Raw genomic sequence first — 21,355 nt, forward strand, 5'->3', positions numbered from 1 at the left:
GGGGGGGAGAAGGAGGAGGAGGAGATTGAGTCTCGGGAGGGAAGCAACTGGGTGTGTGGGGGGGAGGGCCGAGGAGCCTGGCAGGGAAGTGTGAACGGTGGACAAGGGGGGCGGGGAGGGGGGGTTGCAGGAGACCCCGCAGGGCAAGCAAGGCGGAGTTTTGGTGGCCTGAGGACGTGTGGGAAGGTGGTAGGGAGATTGAACTGGACGCGGGGAGGGACAAGGGCGGGGGGAAGGTGGCGGCGAGGAGGAGGAGAGAAGGAGGGGAAGAAGGAGGAAGCTAGTGCCGCTGCTGCTGGGGGGGAGGAAGACGGGGAGGTGGAGCCCTACGCGGAGGCGGTGGTGGCAGCGGTGGCTGCGGCCCCGGCCGCCTAAGGAGCGAAGTGCTGGGGCGCAGGGAGTACAAGGAACCGAGCGATCGCGCCCAAGCCTGGGCCGCGGGGTCAGGCTGCCGGTGAGTGCAGCCCCCGTGGGGTGCGGCGGCCCGTCCCTGGAGCCGGGGCGGGAGGCGCGGGAAGATACCGCGGTGCTGGGGCGGAGGGTGGGGGCCGCTGCAACCCGGCTCCGGGCTGGCTCAGCCTTCCGCCCTCTCTCTCCGCTTCCTCCTGCTGCTGCCTGGGAGAGGGGGGCAGGTCCCGGGCGGGCCTCGGGCGGAGGGTGGTGCTGCTCGGAGGGCGGGCGTCTGGGGCCGGGGGTGGAGCTGGGGGCTCGGGGGTGTACCCGGGAGGCGGGAGGCTGGACCGACCGGGACGGCTGTAAATTGGTTGGAGGGGCCGTCCGCGGCGAAGTTGCTAGCTGGGGACAGAGACGGCCACGCGGTTGCAGGAGTAAGCGATCTCTCTGAGCAGTGCGTGAGACGTGGAGTCCGGCGCCCCTGCCATCCCTGTCGCCCTCCCTGCCTGTCTGGCCCTACCGGCTCCTCTCCTAGCCTCCGCGTGTCCCTTTGCTCTCACCCTGTTGGCCTCCCTCCCCTTCCCACTTTGCACCCTCGGCAGTGCCTGGTCCCCTCGGCCTCCACCCTTACCCTCTCGGCGTCTGGCTTCCCTAACCCCTGCTTGCTTTGCCACTACCCCGGTTCCCCTTTCCTTGCCCATGCTAGTTACCCCTCCCTGCTTCGTTAATTCCCGATGCAATTGCCTCTTTGAGACCTTTTTTTTTTTCCTCTCCTTCCTTTTAGATTGGCCAACGGCTCCTTTCAACCCTGCCTCGTTGGTGGCCACTGGAGAAGCGCGGGGGGCTCCCCCAGACAGCCGTGGGGACAAGTTAGATCCAGCACTTTACCCTGGGCCTTGCGTGTAGCTGCCCGTCCCTTCTTGCTCTAGGTGCCCCGGTGTCCGAAGGGGGGTGGGTGGCGGGAGGTGCCCTCCTTACATGTACCACCACCCAGGCGACCCTGAGCTCTTATTCCATCTCGCTCTTGCTTCCCGCACTGTGGTCAAGAGCCACTTTACATCATGTCCCGGTATAGCTACCAAAGTCTCCTGGACTGGCTCTATGGGGGCGTGGACCCCAGTTTTGCAGGCAATGGGGGCCCCGACTGTGCTGCCTTCCTCTCTTGGCAGCAGCGGCTGCTGGAAAGTGTGGTGGTCCTGACCCTGGCCCTGTTGGAGATCCTGGTGGCCCTGCGGCACATCCTGAGGCGGACGGAGGACGGTAGGGGTGGCCATGGCAGCCAGCCACAGCAGGTGACCCAGCGGCCAGAGGAAGGCAAGGAGAGCCTGAGCAAGAATCTGCTCTTAGTAGCCCTGTGCCTGACCTTCGGGGTAGAGGTGGGCTTTAAGTTCGCCACCAGGACCGTCATCTACCTGCTCAACCCCTGTCACCTGGTCACCATGATGCATGTGAGTCTGTTGACTTTTTCCTGGGCAGCCTAAGTGATAAGACTCATTTGTGTGCTCAGGAAGCTCCACAGTGTAGATACACTTCTTTCACCTCTATGGAAAATGGGACCCTTAAAAATGATTTTCCAGTTAGTGGCTGCCTTTGTGCTAATTTCAGATTTGTTTTTTTTTTTTCACTTTTGCACCAAGTGTCAGCGCCACAGTGGAGGTGAGGAAGCTTGTGTCTCAACCTTAGAAGGGCAACATGCAAGCCCCAAGCCCCTCCTACCTTTCCAGTGCTGCCCTAGCCTGGCCTTCCCCAAGCAGGAAGTCCAGCCCCAGCCAGGTGCCCTTTCTGAATCACTTCAGTGGCCCAAGGCTCGGCCCTCTTGTCTTTTCCAGTACTTAATTTCTCAGGGGCCTAGTGTTATTCCTTCCTGGGAGGTGGTCACTAAGCTTCCTTGTCTTCACTGTGGTATTTTGGGGAAATAATTTATGGGTTTCTGTTAATGACTTTCATTTGGGAATTTATGATCTTAGGGTGAGTGAGGTCTTTGAGTTCTAAGGTGCTACAGCAACCCCAAACCCCTACCAGGACCTCTCTAAAGCAGACCAGGCTCACTGGGGAATGTGGAGCTGGTGATCTCTATCTCCTATCTATGATGAAAGGGTATTTACTTACTCTTTGGGAACCTTTCCATCTTATCACACATTTGGTCTCCAGGGGTGATCAGAGAACTGATTTCTTTATCTTCCAAACTTCTAGCCATTAGCTATGCTATGGAAAACAAAAAGGGATTGAAAGAGAAATTTCCAAATACAGAAAAATAATCTGGGTGAAGACCAAGAGTGAAACTGCTTTTCAGTACTCAGCCTGTGCAGAGAGGAGGAGGAGGACAAGGAGGAGGAGGAGGAGGAGGAGGAGGAGGAGGAAGAGGACAAAAGGGAGCATGGGACAGTGATTCTATCTTTTTTACAGTTCAGCCTGTGGAAAACTGGTGGGTTTTATTTAAGGGCAATTTAGAAACCTATCATTAGCATCTTTATTGCTTTTATATTTGTAGACAGTTTGTGACAACCCTATATGGGGCAGGAGGTTAAGATTGTTATCTCAATTTTACTGCCTCACTAGAGCTTAGTGATAGGTCACTTGCCGGCATCCAAAAGATGAATTAGCATCTGGAACAGGCTGTCAGTCTCAAGTTGAGGGTGGCAGTGGGTGGTGGGACAGCCCTGAGGCAAGGCAAGAGAGGCAGATGAGCACTGTACTGTCTATTCATGGCTCAGAGACTTGCTTGCAACTGTGTTCCTAGGAACTAATGTTTGGTGGCACATCCCTGGCCTCAGTTTCCTAATCTGTAAAATGTAGTAAATGACCTGTGATCTCTCCCAGTATGCACATGTGGCAAGGAGGTGTGGATCGCTTGAATGATGAGGCATTATTGACTGGGCTGTAAGCATGGAATGGAGATGGAATGGGCAGTCTTTTTGTTTCAGAGAGGGCATCTTGGGAAGTGATGCGATTCACAGGAAATCCAGGGCTGGCCCAGCTAGACCTTCTGTGTAAATTTGAGCCAGTCCTCTTTCTTTCTTGTTTATGAATGGGCTTTTTGTTACCCAGAAAAAACAACACATCTCAGCCGCTGCTGTGGAAGGCTCTCTGGACAGGAGTGCTTTTTTAGGGTGGCAGGTGGTGAGGGTCAGAGGTGCTCCCTCTACAAAGGGGTCTTGAGGCCTCTGGCAACCACATATCTAGAAGGTCAACAAAGAACTAAATTCAATCTCAAGGGCTGCTGTGGCTGTGATGACTTCAAATCTGGCAGCACTGTGATTTTAGAGGGAAGATTTAAGAGGCTTTTAGATTTAGGAGGCCTAAGGCTAGCATTAATGAGTTATGTGACTTTCGGAAAAGAGCACTTCTTGGGCCTCAGTTTGCTCATCTGCAGAATGATGCAGAGCTGTACTCTTGGTTTTTGGCAGTACACATTCCGTGATTCTTTTCTCCATACGCAGCAGATGAAGATATGTCAGAGAGCTCTTCTAAAAGGCTTTCTTTTTGACGAGCTTTTGTGGAAAAAGAAAACCAGTGTCTTTTCCATGAATGTGAAACTAGTGTCTTCTCTGTGGATGTCAGGTAGCCAGCTTCCATCTATGTTGTGATCCCTGTGGCTTCTAGTAAGCCTTACACATACAGAGGATGATAGCACTTAGATGTATAGTTGGGAGACTTCGCACTGATTTCTGACACCTGTGGTTTTTCTCCTGTCCTGCACTTAGCTTAAACATTGAGGGAAGGGAGCAGAGTCATGCTGAGAAATTCTTGAGCCCTACCAGGAGTATATTCCTTTGTCCTTTATCCCAAAACATTGCTTTCTATCACCGTGTGTGTGTGTGTGTGTGTGTGTGTGTGTGTGTGTGTGTGTGTGTGTGTGTGTGTGTGTGTGTGTGTGTGTGTAGGGGGGAAGGAGGGGAACCTGGGAACCTAGCCTTTGATATTCTATACCCTTTGTGTGGCTGTTCCCTGCAAGTAGGAATGTATGGATTTTTTTTTAAAGTTGATGTGAGTGCTTAAAAAATTAACAGATGGTTGGCACATTGTAGCAATGACTAATGAGAGTAGGTGAGGTTAATAATACCTTACTTTTATTTAGCACTTTACTATCTATAAAGCACTCTCATACGCATTATCTTATTTAGGGTTGTGATAGATAAGCTTAGGCCTGAAGAAAGGCATGTTAAAATGTTTCCTATGACCTTGTCTATTTCAAGGGCGAGATAGAATATAAAGAAGTGCTTTGGCTGGGCACTGGTGGCTCATGCCTGTAATCCTAGCTACTCAGGAGGCTGAGGTCTAAGCATCGAAGTTCAAAGCCAGCCCCAGCAGGAAAGTCCATGAGACTCTTATCTCCAATAAACCACTAGAAAACCGGAAGTGGCGCTGTGGCTCAAGCGGTAGAGTGCTTACCTTGAGCTGAAGAGCGCAGGGACAGCGCTCAGGCCCAGAGTTCAAGACCAAAAAAAGAAGTGCTTTAGAAATGAATTAGTCAAATTAGGCTATAATGCAGCAGTAAAGCATGGCTTTCTTCCTCAGAGTGGATGTAAGTTTGTCACAAGGATGATACTGCTTAGCTAGTAAGTAGAGAATTCAGAGGGAATTTTGTTACCTTTTGGCCCACCATTTTTCAGTCTGCAAATATTCATTCCAAAAGCCTTGTACACAGACCTTAGTCACGGCCATCCTGCCTTTGATTACTTCTAGGGGGTTAGTCACGGCCATGCTGACTTCGATTACTTCTAACGGGAGTAGCATAAGGAAATGCAGAAGTTGTATCTGAATTCTGTTCCTGATCAGATTTCCTGCTGTTGGGTTTCTTTTTGGTCTTGTCTGATTTCTCACACGTCTAGGACTGTATATTGATATCACTCTAGGATTGCTGTAGCACCATCTCATAGCTGAAAATATTTAGGGGTTTTCATACTTAGTGTGAAGGTTAGCATAGCACAATTAAAACCTTGCTAAATATCCATGGTCTCTACCATACATACCAGTGATAATTTCTTAAAGCATAGCCAGTCAGACTCCTTTTGCTCATGATTTTAGCAGATATGGCTAAAATTGTGCTGCTTATTAAAAATCCCTGCCAAGCTAGTGGCATAGGTGGATGGCTTTAGATCTGAGCTGCCACAGTGAGAAGAAACCCATGCTTAAGCCAGCAAGGAGAGATTCTTGTAAAGATGTAGTTTTTTAGGGGAAGGATTAAAATTCTCAGCTAGGTGTAGTGGTGGTACCTTAGTGGTTGTATCTGCCTGTAATTCCAGAATTTGGGTGGTGAGGTTAAGGCAGGAAGGTAAGTTCAAAACTAGACTGTATTACTCAGTGGGAGCCCGGCCTGGGTTGTATAGCAAAATACTCTCAAATCAAAAACAAAACTCTATGTAGTTTGTCTAATTGTGTTTGTAAACACTAGTGGTATGAAGTTTGTGGGCCTGTATCTTTCTAGAGCTCAGTTAGGTTGTAATTTGTCTTAATGAAAAGATCCCATTTTGCATGTCTTGTTTAATTGTCCAGTTCCTGTAAGTTCTGTGTGTGTTTGTGCCAGCATCTCCTGATTAACTACTGAACTTAGCTGGGTGTAGCATATGTCATTTAACCCTCCATGTCTGTGCACATAGAACAGGCTGTATCCAAGCTGGACATTTGGCAAGTAATAATTGGTGCTATTGACCCTTTAGCTCTGAGTCACTAGATGGCTGTGTTTTTTTTGGCCAGTAGTACTGAAACCTGTTATTTTTTTAGAGTTAGCCATTGTTATTCCTTTTTTGTCTTCCTTATAATATTTTAGAGTTTGATTTTTCATCATATATGGCTTACTTGCTTTGTGTTTCCTGTTTGGTTTTTCTTACCTCCTTGGTAAAGGTGGTGATTGGCCCCTACTCAGAAACTCCTGAGCTTTTGGTGGTAATTCTTTGCAGCTCACACTGATGTATTCCAGATACCACGTGATGAATTTCTTTCAGAGAAAACCTGATGGAGGTGAAAACTAGGCTCTTTACTTTCCCTCTTGACTTTAGAGCAGATACACCTCCTCGTTCCCCATCTGTTGTCTGGAGCACTGATTACTGTTCCTGCTTGGAATTGGCATCTGTAGGTAATAGGTACAATGAGGGATCAGCCATCTGTTGACAGCTTATCAGATGGACTGTATCCTGTGTTGTCAGTCCAGGGAGACACAAGGGGATGATGTTTATATGAGCCTCGGCAGTGAGGCATGACTTTCCTCTTTAGTTTGTTTTATTTCCACCCCCAAAGGAAATTTGCATTTTCCCATCTTCCATTGTTACAGTCTTTGGGGACATCTGTTATAATGAGAGGGGGAGTGGATTTGTAGAAATACTCCATAGCAGCACTGGGATTCAAAATTATGATGCTTGTTTTACCCATGGCTTGCTACAGGAACTTGAACAAATTCTTTAACCTTTTCCTGTCTCAGCCTTCACCATGAAATGGGTCACATAGAAACAAAGCATTTTAATCTTTTGATAAATATGTGATCACTTAACTGGAGAAGCTGAGCAAAGCTGATCAGAATGGGCAGGTAACCAATGTGTTTTGCTTGAGATTCAAAGACAGTCAAGCCTCACCTCCTTTCACCTTTCTTGATAGCTAGTGAAGTCATTCTTCTCATCGTTGCTGATGCTTTTAATGGCTGCATGCCCAAGTCTGCATGTCCTTGTACTGCACAGTATGCAAAACTGGGCACTTTTACCAGAGGTCTAGCTCACACCAAACAGAAAGGAAAGATTTTCTTCTCATCCTTTTCATGCTGTGCACCTGTTAGTGCAAGCCAACATTGTGTTTGCTTTTAAAATAACCATATGTTGCTGGCTTCAGCTCAGTGACTGATCCACAGGCTCCTTGGATTTTTGTTCCTTTGCCACAGAATTACCACCTACTTCTTAGTCTTCATAGGATTTATTTTGGTTCCTGTCCTCTGGATATTCTGAAGATTCTTCTTTGTGAAACCTTTGTAGATGATACTGACCTGACTCCAATTATTCTCATCATTCTAATAATACTCTTTCTCTTCCTTCCCCAGACCTCTGAATACTTCCTAAAGTCCTAGGTAAGGGGATGGGGAAGGAGGTATAGCTGAGTTGTACAGTGCATGCTTTGTATGTATGAGACCCTGGGTCAAATCCCCAGCTCTTTAATGAATCCTTTTGTATGCAGGTAGATAATCTTGTGTTTGGCCTGGTTGCTTGTTTTTGCATGGTTCTTTAGTTGCCACTGTTAGCAGGAGCAATTTTTATAAGGAAAACCGTACAGTAGTGGAACTCCCTGTGGAGCTGAATACAATGTGTTACCGGCACACTAATTGATTAATGTTTGCTTGGATAATGGTGCCCGACTGCCTGATAGAGTTGACTTTTTGCTTTCCTTTTTTTCTCCCCTCTAGTGGCCCTCCCTGTGGTCCCCTGAGGGCTCATATAGTTCTAGTGACTAGTATGCCCAGGAAGAGAATCTTCCTGTTTGCTTTTTTTAAAATTTGAAATACTCAGAGTAGAAAGGCAGTCAGCTCTAGCTCTCACATCTTTTTGTAGAATTTCTATCACAAAGAGCTGGTTATTAGAACCAAGGCCCACTCTTAGCCCAAAATATCTGCTTGCTTTCATCCTGATTAGGAAGTTATGCTGTTGGATCTCAGTCTTAATCCCTTGGCAGATATGTGGACATGCCAACTTTGGTTTCTTGTTTCTTTAATATCATATAAATGAAAAGAATGTTATTAGGCTAGTGACTCACAATTCCTCTTTTCCCCTCCTGTACTTTGTAGTGGGTAGCTCATTATTAACACGTCTCATTGACATACTCCACAAGAAGATCAAGATTTTTCAGCTTCTCCTGTCCTTTTTAAAAATTTGTCTTTTTATTTCCAGTGCTGGGATGGAAGCCAGGGCCACGTGCATGCTCTGCAAGAACTTTATCACCGAGTTATACCACCAGTTCCCTTTCTTTGTTGCTCTATGTTTTATTACACTGAGAGAATCTCTCCTTAAATGTTCCTTTCCTGCTAGTTATTGGCCAAGCAATAACCAACAACTCTGAGTGTGAAAAGTTTTCCTTGTGAGGATCCTTGGAAACTGGCTCTCTACACAGCAATCTAAGCAGGTCAAGGGTAAGAATGAGAGTGTGTGTTTACAACAAACTCCCTATGGTTCTAATGCTGATGAGGTTGGGGCTCCAAATTGACAGACATTACTTGGTAGTCAAAGTATTAGATGGGATGTTGGCTCAAGTGTTCCTTCCAACTGTTGTGAGCTGTTAGGGTCTTCTGGCAACATGTTAGGGTTGGTGTGGGTATTGGGTAGCATGGCCCAAATTAGTAGAGGTTAAGGTTCCCAAATATGCGATGGAATTTAAGGGAACTTTAGAGTAATATGAGTTTTCTTAGCAAAGTATGACCATGTAGACTCCCTCCTTCCATTCTCTAAGATCTGTAGACAAACATGAGGAAGTTTTCACACTTGGATGTTACATACTAACTTTTGGTGATACTTTGTGTGTGTGTGTCTGTGTGTGTGTACGTGTGTGTGTGTGTACATTTGCATACTCGCACCAGTGCTGGGGCTTGAACTCAGGGCCTGGGCACTGTCCATGAGCTCTTTTGTGCTCAAGGCTAGCACTGGACCACTTGAGCCACAGCTCCAATTCAGGCTTTTTAGTGGTTAATTGGAGATAAGAATCTCACAGACTTCCTGCCTGGGTTGGCTTCAAACTACAATTCTAGGATCTCAGCTCCTGAGTAGCTCAGATTACAGATGTGAGTCACTGGTGCCCAGTGATATTCTTTTTTATAAATTCCTGTAATTTTGTATATTATACATTAGTTGAATAGGTTGTCACACTTCCACACATTTATACAGTGCATCCTGATCAATCATCCTTCTACTATCACTTTCCCTTTCCTCCCTTCCCCCTTCCCCAAACAACTTTCAGCATGTTTTATTGTTCAGTTCTTATGCATGTAAATAATCAACTGTTTATGATACTCTGGTTTTAAATACTCATGTGTATTTAGTCATTTTGTGTTCATTCAGCAAACCTCTGAATGCCTGTAAGTGTCCAGCATTGGAGGCAAGAAGTGGCTCAGAAGTAGATCATAGAGGGAGACAGCCTTTTCCTAATATATTTAAGAAAAGCTTCCTAGAGGAGGTAATTGAGCTGCACTGGCTCATATAGTATACTTATTATTATTATTATTATTATTGTTGTTGTTGTTAGCAGAGACTCCTGAACTCCTTGTTTATCTCATTCTTTGTTCTGGTGCCTCGAACGGGCTTAGCTGTATTAGATGCTCAATAAAGTTATGTGAAGGAATGAGGGTGATGGAGGAAATAAGATGATTCTAGGTATACCGGGCATTGGTGGCTCATGCCTGTAATCCTAGCTACTCAAGAGGCTAAAATCTGAGGATCATGGTTCATAGCCAGCCCCAGTCAAGAAGGTCCATGAGACTCATCTCCAATTAACCACCAGAAAACCAGAAGTGGGCTGTAGCTCAAGTAGTAGAAGCACTTGCCTTGAACTGAAGAGCTGAAGGACAGCACCCAGGCCCAGAGTTTAAGCCCCATGACCCACAAAAAAATAAAAAAGATAATTCTAGGTATAAGAAACAGTGACTGCAAAGGCAGAGTCCCTTCCTCTTTTATGGTATATTGGCCCAAGCACAACCTGGAATCATTTGCGTCTTATTATCAGGAGCTCATTTCTTCTTATTTCTCCCTCTGCAAGCTAAGTGAGACTCTAGAAATGCTTTGTCACTTCTAACTGTTGATAAGAGAACTGCGGATGCCCATGAATTGTCAGTAGCGGACATAAGATAGAGAATTATGTTTTCTGGACTGTTCCAACGAGGGCCCATGCTGTCAAGGGCAGATATACAGAACATTGAGGTTAAGTGAACAGAAAATAAGAATGTCAAGATGGCAGTTAGCCCACATGCAACTAGGAAATGCTTTTTAGTGGCTCACAGCCTACTTGCTGTCCTGAGTAAACGCCACAGCAGAACAGGTAAAATATGGTCCTGTTTCTCGCCCTCCCTCCCAGCCTTCATTTTTCACTGCTGGAACTGTGTCTATGTCTTTCTCGTATTGTTTTTCCTGTTTCCTTGTCTCTCCATGTGAGTGACTCCCCTATCCAAGCCTTCCTCCTTCCAGACTATTCTAAGCTCTCAAATAATTCCTTCTCCCATTTCCCGAAAGATGTGACACCATAGGGAACTTAGGAGGAAACAGTTCTGCTTAGAAGTTTCATGCTGAAGTGGGAATGTTAAGTGGACAGATGCTACTGGGATAATTTTATTTCTTTTTTGGGCAAGACTGGGACTTGAACTCGGTAGCTTTGAACTCTGATGCTTTGCTCATTTGTTGATGCTCTCTACTAACTGAGCCATTCCTCCAACTCCCACTGGGAAAATTTTAAACAATAAATTTTTTAAAGGACTTAATTACCTTAACTTGTTAATTGTTAGACTGCATCTAGTTTTTTTTTTTCTTTTCTTTTTGGTTCTAGTCCTGGGGCTTGAACTCAGTGCTTTTGTGCTCAAGACTAAGAGCTCTATCACTTGAGCCACAGCTCTACTTCCAGCTTCGTGGTGGCAAACTGGAGATGAGTCTCACAGACTTTCCTACCTAGGCTGGCATTAAACTATGATACTTAGATCTCAGTGTCATGAGTAAGATTACAAGCATGAATCACCACCTTACATGTAGTGTTTTTAAGCACATAGCCTTTTCCATGTTCTTTGGCTAGATTTTGGTCTCGTCCCTCCCATTGCATGACCATGAGAATTGTACTTTTCAATGTCTTTCAACCTTGCCTTCTGACCCTCAGGGGTACACAAGTCTCCTCCCGAAGTACTTAGATGTAGTCATTCACCTGAAGGGCTGGGGATGACTCTTCCCCTTCTGAGTACTTCTTAGTCTATTACTCAGCTCTTCACTAGTTCCATAGGGTAGGGCCTGCAAAACTGGGCATGGTGTGTCAGGACACTAGGACTGGTTGTCAGGCTGAGATCCTTGGTGATTTGTGAGTCTCTTAATAAGCTCTATTCATCCTATAGCATGAGTCTTGTACTGGATTGGGTGGTGCTGAGACAAGGACATAGATGATAAAAGCCAGGAAGGAAGAGAAGATGATTGGAATACTTGGCAGAAACAGTGTGAGCTGTGGCTGGTGTGCATGTGTCTAGGTGTGTATGAGAGGGAGTGTTAGGTCATCTACAGGGGTGGAGAAGGACAAGCCCATCTTCATTCCATCCTGATGCCTTCAATTTCACCGTCGCCAACCCGTGTCAGCAGTGCTGTCACCTTGGGGTGTATTTTGTTGCCTGTGAGTTGAATTGCCTGTGCCAGTCGACCAGCTGTGTTTGCAGAAAGACTGGCTGACTCTGCTTTGGCTGTTGCTAGCAAAGAAACCTTTCATTCAGGTGCTGATTAAGGCATAGAGCCAGACTGCACATTAAGACCTTAACTGTTGCTCTGGGAGCCCTGGGTAAACATTTATTAGCAGATGCTGGTGGTGAGGTGTTAGCTTCAGAAATTGGTCAAGGGAAAATGGTTTTGAGGAGACATTTTTGGAAAGAAGTCTGATCCTCTTTTATTAGATTAGCCAAACCTGAGTTGCTGGCATGTACACTGAAGAGCTAAACAGGCTTCCACATTGGTTTTCATTTGTTAAATTCTCAGGACTCTCTATGTCTGAATTGGGACACAACCCTAATCCTGTTCAAGCAGGGCAGTAGTCATGCCTCCTTTTCCTAATGCAAGTTCAACTTAGTGGAAAGGACTTTTGTACTATGTTTCCTGGATTTGAGTTTGACCTCCATCATGTGTCTATAGGAATATTATTTCACTGCTGTAAACCTCAGTTTTACTCATGTGTAAAATGAAAATCCTAGTGGTATTTATTAAATAAGACCAGTAAAGATGAAAAACATTTAAATCAAGCATTGGGCAGAAATCCGGGTTTATTGTGTACACTCTATAAATGGTAGCAGTTTTAGTAGCACTAATACTACTACTGTGCATTTCAAGGCAGCAGTGGTATGCTGAGAGGGTTCAGACCTAGGTTCAAGTCCTCCACTGGTATGTAACTCTGGCAAGATAACCTCTTATACAGTGTTGCCATGTTAGTAAATTGGAGAAATCATACTTACACATATCAGAGTTGTTATGAGGATTACATGAGACAAATGAGAAAATATTAGTAAAGCACTTAAGGTTATGTCTAGACATAGTACACTTCAGTATATTTTAGCTGTGGTAGAAATGTTGATATCAACAATCATCATCACTGCCACCATATTGACAATAGAAATAAGGGCAACAGTCATCATCATCACTCGCTGCTGCTGTGAGCTTGAGTGTTTGATATTGGGAGAGGGTGGTAAGGATGATGTAGGAAGGCAGATTTAAGAATCTCAACTAAGAAGCTAGGTACTGGTAGCTCATGCCTGTAATCCTAGCTATTTGGGAGGTCAAGAACAGAAGGACTATAGTACCCGACCAGCCAGGATAGCAAAGTCCATAAGACTCCATCTAAACAGAGGGAACCTGGATGCAGTGGCTCATGCCTGTGATCCCAGTGATGATAGGAAGCCTATAGTAGGTAGCTAGAAGCTCAGTCATGGATCTGGTGGAAGAAAAAAACATATTTTAAAAGTAACCAGTACAAAACAGGGCTGGAGGCATGGGCTCAGCTTATAAAGCAAGAGGCCTCAAGTTCAAACTCTTGATTTCAAACCTGAGTGCCACAAAATAAGCAAAAATCTCAACTAAAAAAAATTTCCATGACATCTTTGTGTCAAGAAGTTGGCAGAAATAATGCTTCCATGAAGCTATGAGAGGAGCACCAATGATGGTTTCTGGGGGGTAGAGGGTCACAGGGTTGCTTGGCTATTGGAGGCCTAAGGACAGCTTTGTGTAGGTAGTGTGAAAGTTATCTTAAATTACCCAGCCCTTTATGAAGCAGTTGGAGGTGGCTTTCAGTGACAGGAAATGTGGCTTTTCAGGAACTCTTTCCCCCCCCATCATTTTGATAAGCATTATGTTCTATGATCATATGCACATAGTTATTGAGCCCTTATGATCCAGGATTTTTTTTTTTGCTGGTTGTGGGGCCTGAACTCTGGACCTGGGCACTGCCCCTCAACTCTTCAGCTCAAGGCTAGCCCTCTACCACTTGAGCCACAGCGCCACTTCTGGCTTTCTCTGCTTATGTGGTACTGAAGAATCGAACCCAGGGCCTCATGCATGCAAGGCAAGCACTCTACCAACTGAGCCACCTTCCCAGCCCCTCCAGGAACATTTTAATTTACTTCTTTTTGCCCTGTATCAGTGTGGGTCTGCAAGGTACACACTACCTTGAAATTGGTCATCTGGGAGACCAGTGAGTATCAGAGAGAAGGTTAAAAGAAGTGGTTTGGAGTGGGTGGGGGGCAGAGACAGGTTCATGGATTTATGTTTTACTTTTTCATTAATGTCTTCTGATGGAAGATGGAATAATTTTTAGTATAGACATGGCCACTCATGGGTAGAAGGAAAGGATGTTTATTATTCTTTTTATTTCTTTTCGGCTATGCTGGGATGGACCCCAGGGTTTTAGACATCTAGGCAAGTACTGTATCTCTGACCTATATCTGCAGGTCCAGAAAGGCAAGTTTAAAGTGAGCCAGTATCTTAGCTGAAGGACAAGTACCACTGTAGTGAAAATGTGCTGCTTAAAGAAAAGACTTTACTGTACGTTTCCTTACTTCAGCACAAATGGACAGAAAAAAAATAGACAATGCCTCCTATATTTTTGGGGTTTGGTTACCTCTCTTTACAGACTTGTGTTCTGGGTTCTAAGCCACTGGTGACTAATTGAAGACCCTGTTAAAATGCAGTGTTTTAGCGCTGGTGCCATGTAACTTTACAGCCAAGGAATGTGAATACTCCACCCTGTCCCTGCCATGGTGGGGAAATTAGGCAGTTATTTGAAATTGTGAAGATGAAAATTGAGAAAGATAAGACCATATTTTCTATGGTAATCCCCGTTCCCTGGGAGGGCTAGTTTAGTACACATGTATAGAAAGACAAACAGCAACTCTTAGAAATCAGCTGTGGGAGTTCTCTCATTGTAAGACCTAGGGAAGAGTGCAACATATCAGCACTTGTTTCTGCTGGGTTTGTACTTGTTAAGAGTTTCCTCTGTGAAAGTCTCAGGTACTTAGAGAGGGAGAGAGGGAGGGGGAAGAAAAGGAGGAAAACGGAGAGAGCCTGTACTTTAACTCTCTGTACCCCACAGATATGTTGGTGAGGAGCAAGGGCACAAGTGCTTCATTATCTTGAGCTCATTCACAATGGATACCTTGGGCTTCAGCTTTGCTTCACATGGATATTTTCTCCCAATTTCCTGGGCTTCTAGTCCTGGAGGAATAGGGACACCTGAGGAAAGGGGCTGGTTTTACCATCAAGGCTCTATTTTGCTGCTAGGCAGCTCATTCCACTCTGCTTCCAGTTTATTGGTCTTAACAATATCCCTGCATGGTAGCACTAGCCAAGTTCATGAGTCCTTGCATGCTTGTGAGGGTTCTGACTAGTAGATGAAGAAAACAGATTGACTATGGCCCCATAGCTGACCTCCCTGGACAGGGCAAAGGAGTCACAGGTGACCTTTGTGTCAAGGCTGAGTTGGATTTGTAGGAAAGAATGCAAAGCCTGCATGTCTCAGAGATTCCTGACTCTCTGGGTCGTGTGGCCATATCTCCCAGCTAGTGCTCTATTTGCTCAGATGGACATACATAGAAACCATGCTTGGATCAGCTTCCCAAATGTCCTACTCCCTGCTTTGGGTCTGTCCTGAAAAACAATTTGCAAAGTACACCGTGGTTCTGCACCTGTTGTTGTTTTTTTTATCCCCTTTTTCCACAGTTAGTTCCCAGTGAAGTGGGATTAAATACTAGTTTCAGCCACTTATAAATCTCTTTGTTTGTCTTCCCTTGGCATGGGGCTTCTCATTTTCTTTCCTTTTTTTTAGTTCATTTTTTGTTATAGACTTTAAAGACAGCTGGTGCTCCTGCTCATTTGAGGCCTTCCTCAGATCCTTTGAACATTGAAAACCAGGAACCGGATAAGATAGGGAAAAAAAGGGTCAAATTTCAGACATAGAGTTCAAGATAATTTTTGGTTACTTTGTACTTTCTCATCAAAATTCTAAGTAGTAGTAATTTTACTTGTAACATTGTTTTCAGGTGGTGTATTTGTCACCCATGCTGGCTGGTCACCAACTCAAGATTGTCCTGCCTCTACTCTCTCTGTGCTGCCAGTATTCAAATTGCAACACTTGTGACATTTCTGCGCACTTATTAAATATGCTGCAGACTTGCTGTGAAGTCTACTGTCTGTGTATTACCGCATTTACAGCCTTGCACAAAGGTCATTTTTGTTTTATCTAATTCTTTCATTTGCTTCTTGTAGACACAGGATGTTCTAGCAAAGTTTTTTTTTCAGATGGTTGAAACAGCGGTGTGATGTCAAGTCAGAGCTGAAAGAAACCTCAGAGATAAGCTCAGAAGATCTCCTTTTTCCTTAGCTTTCTCTATGAACAAAAATGGAGACTTAGTGAGTTGATTGATTGCTCAGTCACATAGGTAAATAGGAGATCTGGGTCTCCTGCTTCCCAATTTCACTCTCATATCACAGATGGCCTCCTTCCACCTGCAATGATTGCAGCCTAGAAGGAACAATACTTTAGCTCTTGCCTACTCTTACAGAAACTGAACTTTTTTTTGGGGGGGGGTCCGGTCGTGGGGCCTGAACTCTTGGTCTGGGCGTTGTCCCTCAGCTCTTCAGCTCAAGGCTAGTGCTCTACCATTTGAGCCACAGCACCACTTCCGGCTTTTTTCTTTTTGCTTATGTGGTGCTGAGGAATCGAACCCAGGGCCTCGAGCATGCAAGGCAAGCGCTCTACCACTGAACCAACTTCCCAGCCCGAGAAACTGAACTTTTTTGGTACAAGGCATTGTACTTAGTACTTTGCACATGTTAGGCAAGTGCTTTACCCCTAAGCTGCATCCTCTGCTCCAGAAATCTTGTGGGATTTTATTGAACATTATTGTCCATGAAATATGGGAAATAATCATCTTCTGGTTGCAGGCCACCTGTCTACCTGATAGGTATTACAACTATGTTTTCAACTTGGCTTTTCTGCCTTTGCTTCTTTTTCTTCCTCAGAGAACCCAGACTCAATGCCAGGATTGCTTGCTGTTTGCCCTGAGCAGATAGTAAAGGAAACAGGTATAGGTGTGTGTGTGTGTGTGTGTGTGTGTGTGTGTGTGTGTGTGTGTTCACAAGAGCCTTTGTGCAGGGCCAATGAGACCTGCCTTTAGATACTGGTTGTTTAGAAATGAGACTCATTCAGCTGTGGATAGCAACTGATGTCATTGTTTCCTTCTGCCAAATAGAGGTTTGCATCTGATATTTTTTTCTGTATTGATGTTTGAACATAGGGCTCATTTTTCCAGGCAAATGTCTACCACTTGAGTCAGGCATGTAGCTCTTTGCTTTAGTTATTTTTCAGAAAACTCTCACCATCTTTATGCTGGGTCAGTCATGGTTCTTGATTGTCTCCATCTCTCCTCTTCAGTAGCTGGGATAATAAGCCTCATCTGATCTTAGTGAAAAAATGGTATGAGACTCAAGGGAAAAGGACCAAAATCAACCCAGAACATTTGTCTCACAAAACCAACAAAGGCAAAAGGTGTAAGAGGTCAAAATAATCTTCTAGCCTATGGGAGACATTGCTGTATCTTGGTAAATATTTCAGTGGAATAAAAAGAGAGCTAGATTATGTGTTAGTTAGACCCGGTTCCTGTCCTACTAACTGATTGATAAAGCTGAATAATTTTGACTGGTTAGGTGCTTGAACAGAAGGCTTGGCAAATGCCTAGAAGATATAAGCTAGGGCTGTTAACATTGGTAAGATAGGAAGATCCCTATTCTTCCTCTATTGTAGGTTGAGCATGAGAAAGAACTGAAGTAAGATGTGTGCAAGTGCCTTGTAAATAAAGCATTAAGTGAGAAGGGATCATTTCTTTTTGTGCCAGTCCTGGAGCTTGAACTCAGGGAGTAGGCTTTGTCTTTGAGCTTTTTTGCTCAAGGCTAGCACTCTACTGTGTAAGTCACAGCTCCACTTCTGGCATTTTGCTAGAGATAAGTCGCATAGACTTGTATATTGATGCATACTTTCTTATTAATTGGCAAAGGGAGACAGATAATTTTATATGTGGCACTGTGTTGAGACTGTTTTTTCCCTCATAGTGTGCTCAGAGGCCCATGTATCTCAAGTCAAATGGCTTAGAAAGAATAGCAAGGAATGTCAAGATACTTGACCTAGAGAACTCCTCTTAGTGAATGGCATCACACTTCATCTAATGACCTGGGTTACATACTTTGGTACATTTTCCATCCCCCTTTTTCCTTCCATCATCACAGTCATCGTTCTTTCTGAGTCTTTGTTTTAAATTCTGTCCATTTTTTGGGGGGGGGGATTGGTTGTAGGGCTTGAACTCTGAGCCTGGGTGCTATGCCCTTCAGCTCTTCAGTGCAAGACGAGCACTCTACCACTTGAGCCACAGTGCCACTTCCAGTTTTCTGATGGTTTATTGAAGATAAGAGTCTGTTGGACTTTCCTGCTCTAGCTGGCTTTGAAATGCAATCCTTAGATCTCAGCCTCCTGAGTAGCTAGGATTACAGGCATGAACTACTGGTAACTGGCTTAATTTTGTCTTTAATTCTCTCTTTTCTTCTTTAATTCATCTGTCCTATTTTCATCCTGTTTTTTTTTTTTTTTGTTGGTCATGGGGCTTGAACTCTGGGTTTGGGCGCCTGTCCCTGAGCTCTTCAGCTCAAGGCAAGTGCTCTACCACTTGAGCCACAGCGCCACTTCGGTTTTTGAACCATGATCCTCAGATCTCAGCCTCCTGAGTAGCTAGGATTACAGGCATGAGCCACCAGTGCCCTGCTCATCCCGTTTTTTTTTTATCACCACCACCACCACCATTGTCATCATTTATTCGTTATCAGTCTTTTAACTCAGTATTTTTTCCTGTAGGTATGTCTTCCTCTTCCATCTTTCTTATTGCTGCCAGGATGATACAAGTACAATACATGTTTGGGCGTGTCATTGCTTTCCTCAAAAAACTCTGATAGCTACCTACTGAAGATAGCTGAGATAGTAGACACTGAGATGCTTATACTTGATGATGTCCCTGACAGATGTGCTAATCAGCCATAGTCAGGCTTTTCCAGAGAGTATCCTTGGAGGTTTAAAATCTTTTTTTTTAACTCAATATTCAAGGCAGCCACATATCAATTAGCCAAACTTGGCACATAGTCTAAGAATAGCAAATATGTAAGCTCATTAGAGAAAGCCTGTGGTTTTTAATGGTAGGTTTCAGGATCATTTATGGTTTTGGTCCCAACCTTTTCTACATTGTGGTCCAGTTCTATTTGTCAATGTGCTCTAGACAGAGCAACATATTTGCAACATAAACTTCCATGCATCTCTGAATTTGTACTCGATTTATGCTGCATCCTCTTTTCTCTTGTTGTTCAAATAGTAGTTATCCACTTAGTTTTGAAAAACACTGCTAAGTGTGAGAAAATAGTCCACTTTCAATGCAAATACTTTGTTTAGAAATTATAGATCTTGGAGTTGGAGGCGTTGCTCAGTTGGTAGACTGACAGTCAATGATCAAAAGAATCAGGTACTCAGTTTGAGTCCCTAAGACAAAAAAAAAAAGAAATTACAAATCTTTCTATGAGTTCATTAGTTTCCAGAGTAGAGAGTTTAACAATAGTAAAGACATCCACAATGTTATTTAAAAAAAAAGCAAACAAACCCCAAAACGGTAGTTACCATTGAAGACACAATGCAAATACTCCTGAGAAGCTCTCTTCAAGCCTCAAAGCCGGATTTAGTCACTCATCTATTTAAGCATGTTGTTTGGTCTCATGTTATAGAATTACTTATGTATCTTCCTCCATTCCATAGAGTGCTATTTCCTGAATGCAAGATCCATGTTTTATCTATTTTTTCTATACTCCACAACTTATAGTACATTCTGGTTTCTTATTTTCACTCACTTAGAGAGAAAGGTCATGAGTTTATTTGGGGATTTGTTAAGTTTCATATGTTTGAGACATTGAAAAGTTTGAGGCTGAAATGTCCCATAGGCAATTGCAATATGCTTGGGATTAGAAATGGTCTACATAAGAGGCATTTGCTCAGAGAAGATAAACATGGTGAGAGCCTCATGAAAGAAAGAGAGAGAAGATTGGAAGAATGGTGATTTCTGGAGCCAGGAAGATGGCTTAGTGGAGGAGCAGCCATCCAGGAAGTACTATGAGTCCTAGGAATATATGGAGTTTCATGAACCAGGAAATAGTGTTGCACATCATGAGATGTGAAGAGTAAGACAGACAGGGTAGTTCTGAGAAAAAAAACTAGTTCCCGTGGCCAGCCACTCCACCCACTTGTAAATATTTACCCTGCAAATGTTAATATGTAAAGAATTGCATACATAGATATTCATGGTATCAGTGTTGGTAAATAGATAATGTTCTGAACCAGCTTATCAGTTGCAGGATGATAGGCCTGGTCAATGGGATATTGTGCAACTTTTAAAACAGGAAGCTGAAACTGGCCCCAGTGGCTCACACCTGTAATCCTATCTACTCAGTAGGCTGATCTGAGCATCGCAGTTTAAAGCCAGCCTGGGCAGGAAAGTCCATGAGACTCATCTCCAATAAACCACTAGAAAACCGGAAGTGGTGCTGTGGCTCAGGAGGTAGAGCACTCACCTTGTGCTGAAGAGCACAAGGACAGCACCCAAGCCCAGAGTTCAAGCCCCACGACCCACCAAAAAGAAAAAAAGGAAGCTGATGTCTATATTCTCATTCAAATATGTTCACAGTATATTTTTAAAAGAAAAAATTAGTTGGAAAACAATGATTTTTTTAAACAATGCATTCTTTCTAAAACCAACTCCTTTATGTACACAATGTGTATGAGCACATTGGAAAAGTCTAGAAGAACATATGCCAAGTGCTTTCTCTTGAGCGATTGGGGGAGTGGACACTCATTACTGCATTTCTCTTTAGTTTCAATTTGCTGTAAGTACATATGTTGTGAATAACAGAAAAATTTAAAGAAAGAAAGGAAGTCAGGGATGTAGCTCAATGGTAGAGCATATACTTAACATGTGAGAGCCCCTTTGGGGTTCAATCATGTGTATCTAAACAAAAAAACAAGCAATAAAAATGATGATTGCAACCTAGAGGAACAATTTTTTTTACATTTTATTGTGAAAATACCATACAGAGGTGTTAGAATTACATGGGCAAGGTAATGAGTGCGTTTCTTATCAAGCAGTGTTGCCTCCTCTTTTGTTTCCCATTACCATCCCTTCCCATCTCCACCTACACCCTCAACAACCCCCTTCCCCCCCACCAAAGTCGTAAAGGTCATTTTCGACATAACATCTTGTACATCTATCTCATTGGTGCAATGGGTCCACCTATATCCTTATTTAAACAATTTGTTTTTTCCCTTCCCCTCCAAAAATTATACCAACATCAAATACAGTGAAAACAGGGATTATACCATGGGGGAGGGACATACAAAGCAACGAAGAAATATAAATATGCTAGACACAATAGCAAGAAAGAAAAATCATTTGAGTCCTTATCTTGGGGTTCAATTCACCTAATATCAACTTATCTGACCATTTTTGCTTGTCTCAGACATATACTAGTTATTGCAAATAAGGGAAATCATGGGACCTATGTTTCTTTGGGCATGGCTTAATTCACTTAAAATAATTTTTTCCAAGTCTTTCCATTTCCTAACAAATGGGGCAATGTCATTCTTTTTGATGGAGGTTTAGAATTCCATTGTTTATATATACCACATTTTCTTGATCCATTCATCT

The 21,355-nt window shown here is 43.9% G+C and overlaps 1 protein-coding gene across 4 annotated transcripts in view; it reads left to right on the top strand.

Moving 5' to 3' along the window:
- Positions 1–319: 319 nt before the first annotated feature.
- The window catches only part of Tmem164 (transmembrane protein 164), a 172,254-nt gene continuing 151,218 nt past the window's right edge, over positions 320–21,355 (top strand). Inside the window, exons 1-2 of one of the 4 annotated variants that reach the window (XM_013025885.1) lie at positions 320–454; positions 1,178–1,841. In XM_013025885.1, the coding sequence (XP_012881339.1) occupies positions 1,455–1,841 (387 nt within the window). In that variant the 5' untranslated portion in view covers positions 320–454; positions 1,178–1,454. Of the gene's footprint in view, positions 455–745; positions 828–1,177; positions 1,842–2,769; positions 2,819–21,355 lie in introns of those variants that run through there. The other 3 variants (XM_013025886.1, XM_013025887.1, XM_013025888.1) reach the window with 3 other exon arrangements.

This window comes from Dipodomys ordii, unplaced genomic scaffold (assembly GCF_000151885.1).
Source record: "Dipodomys ordii isolate 6190 unplaced genomic scaffold, Dord_2.0 Scaffold88, whole genome shotgun sequence".
NCBI lineage: Eukaryota > Metazoa > Chordata > Mammalia > Rodentia > Heteromyidae > Dipodomys > Dipodomys ordii.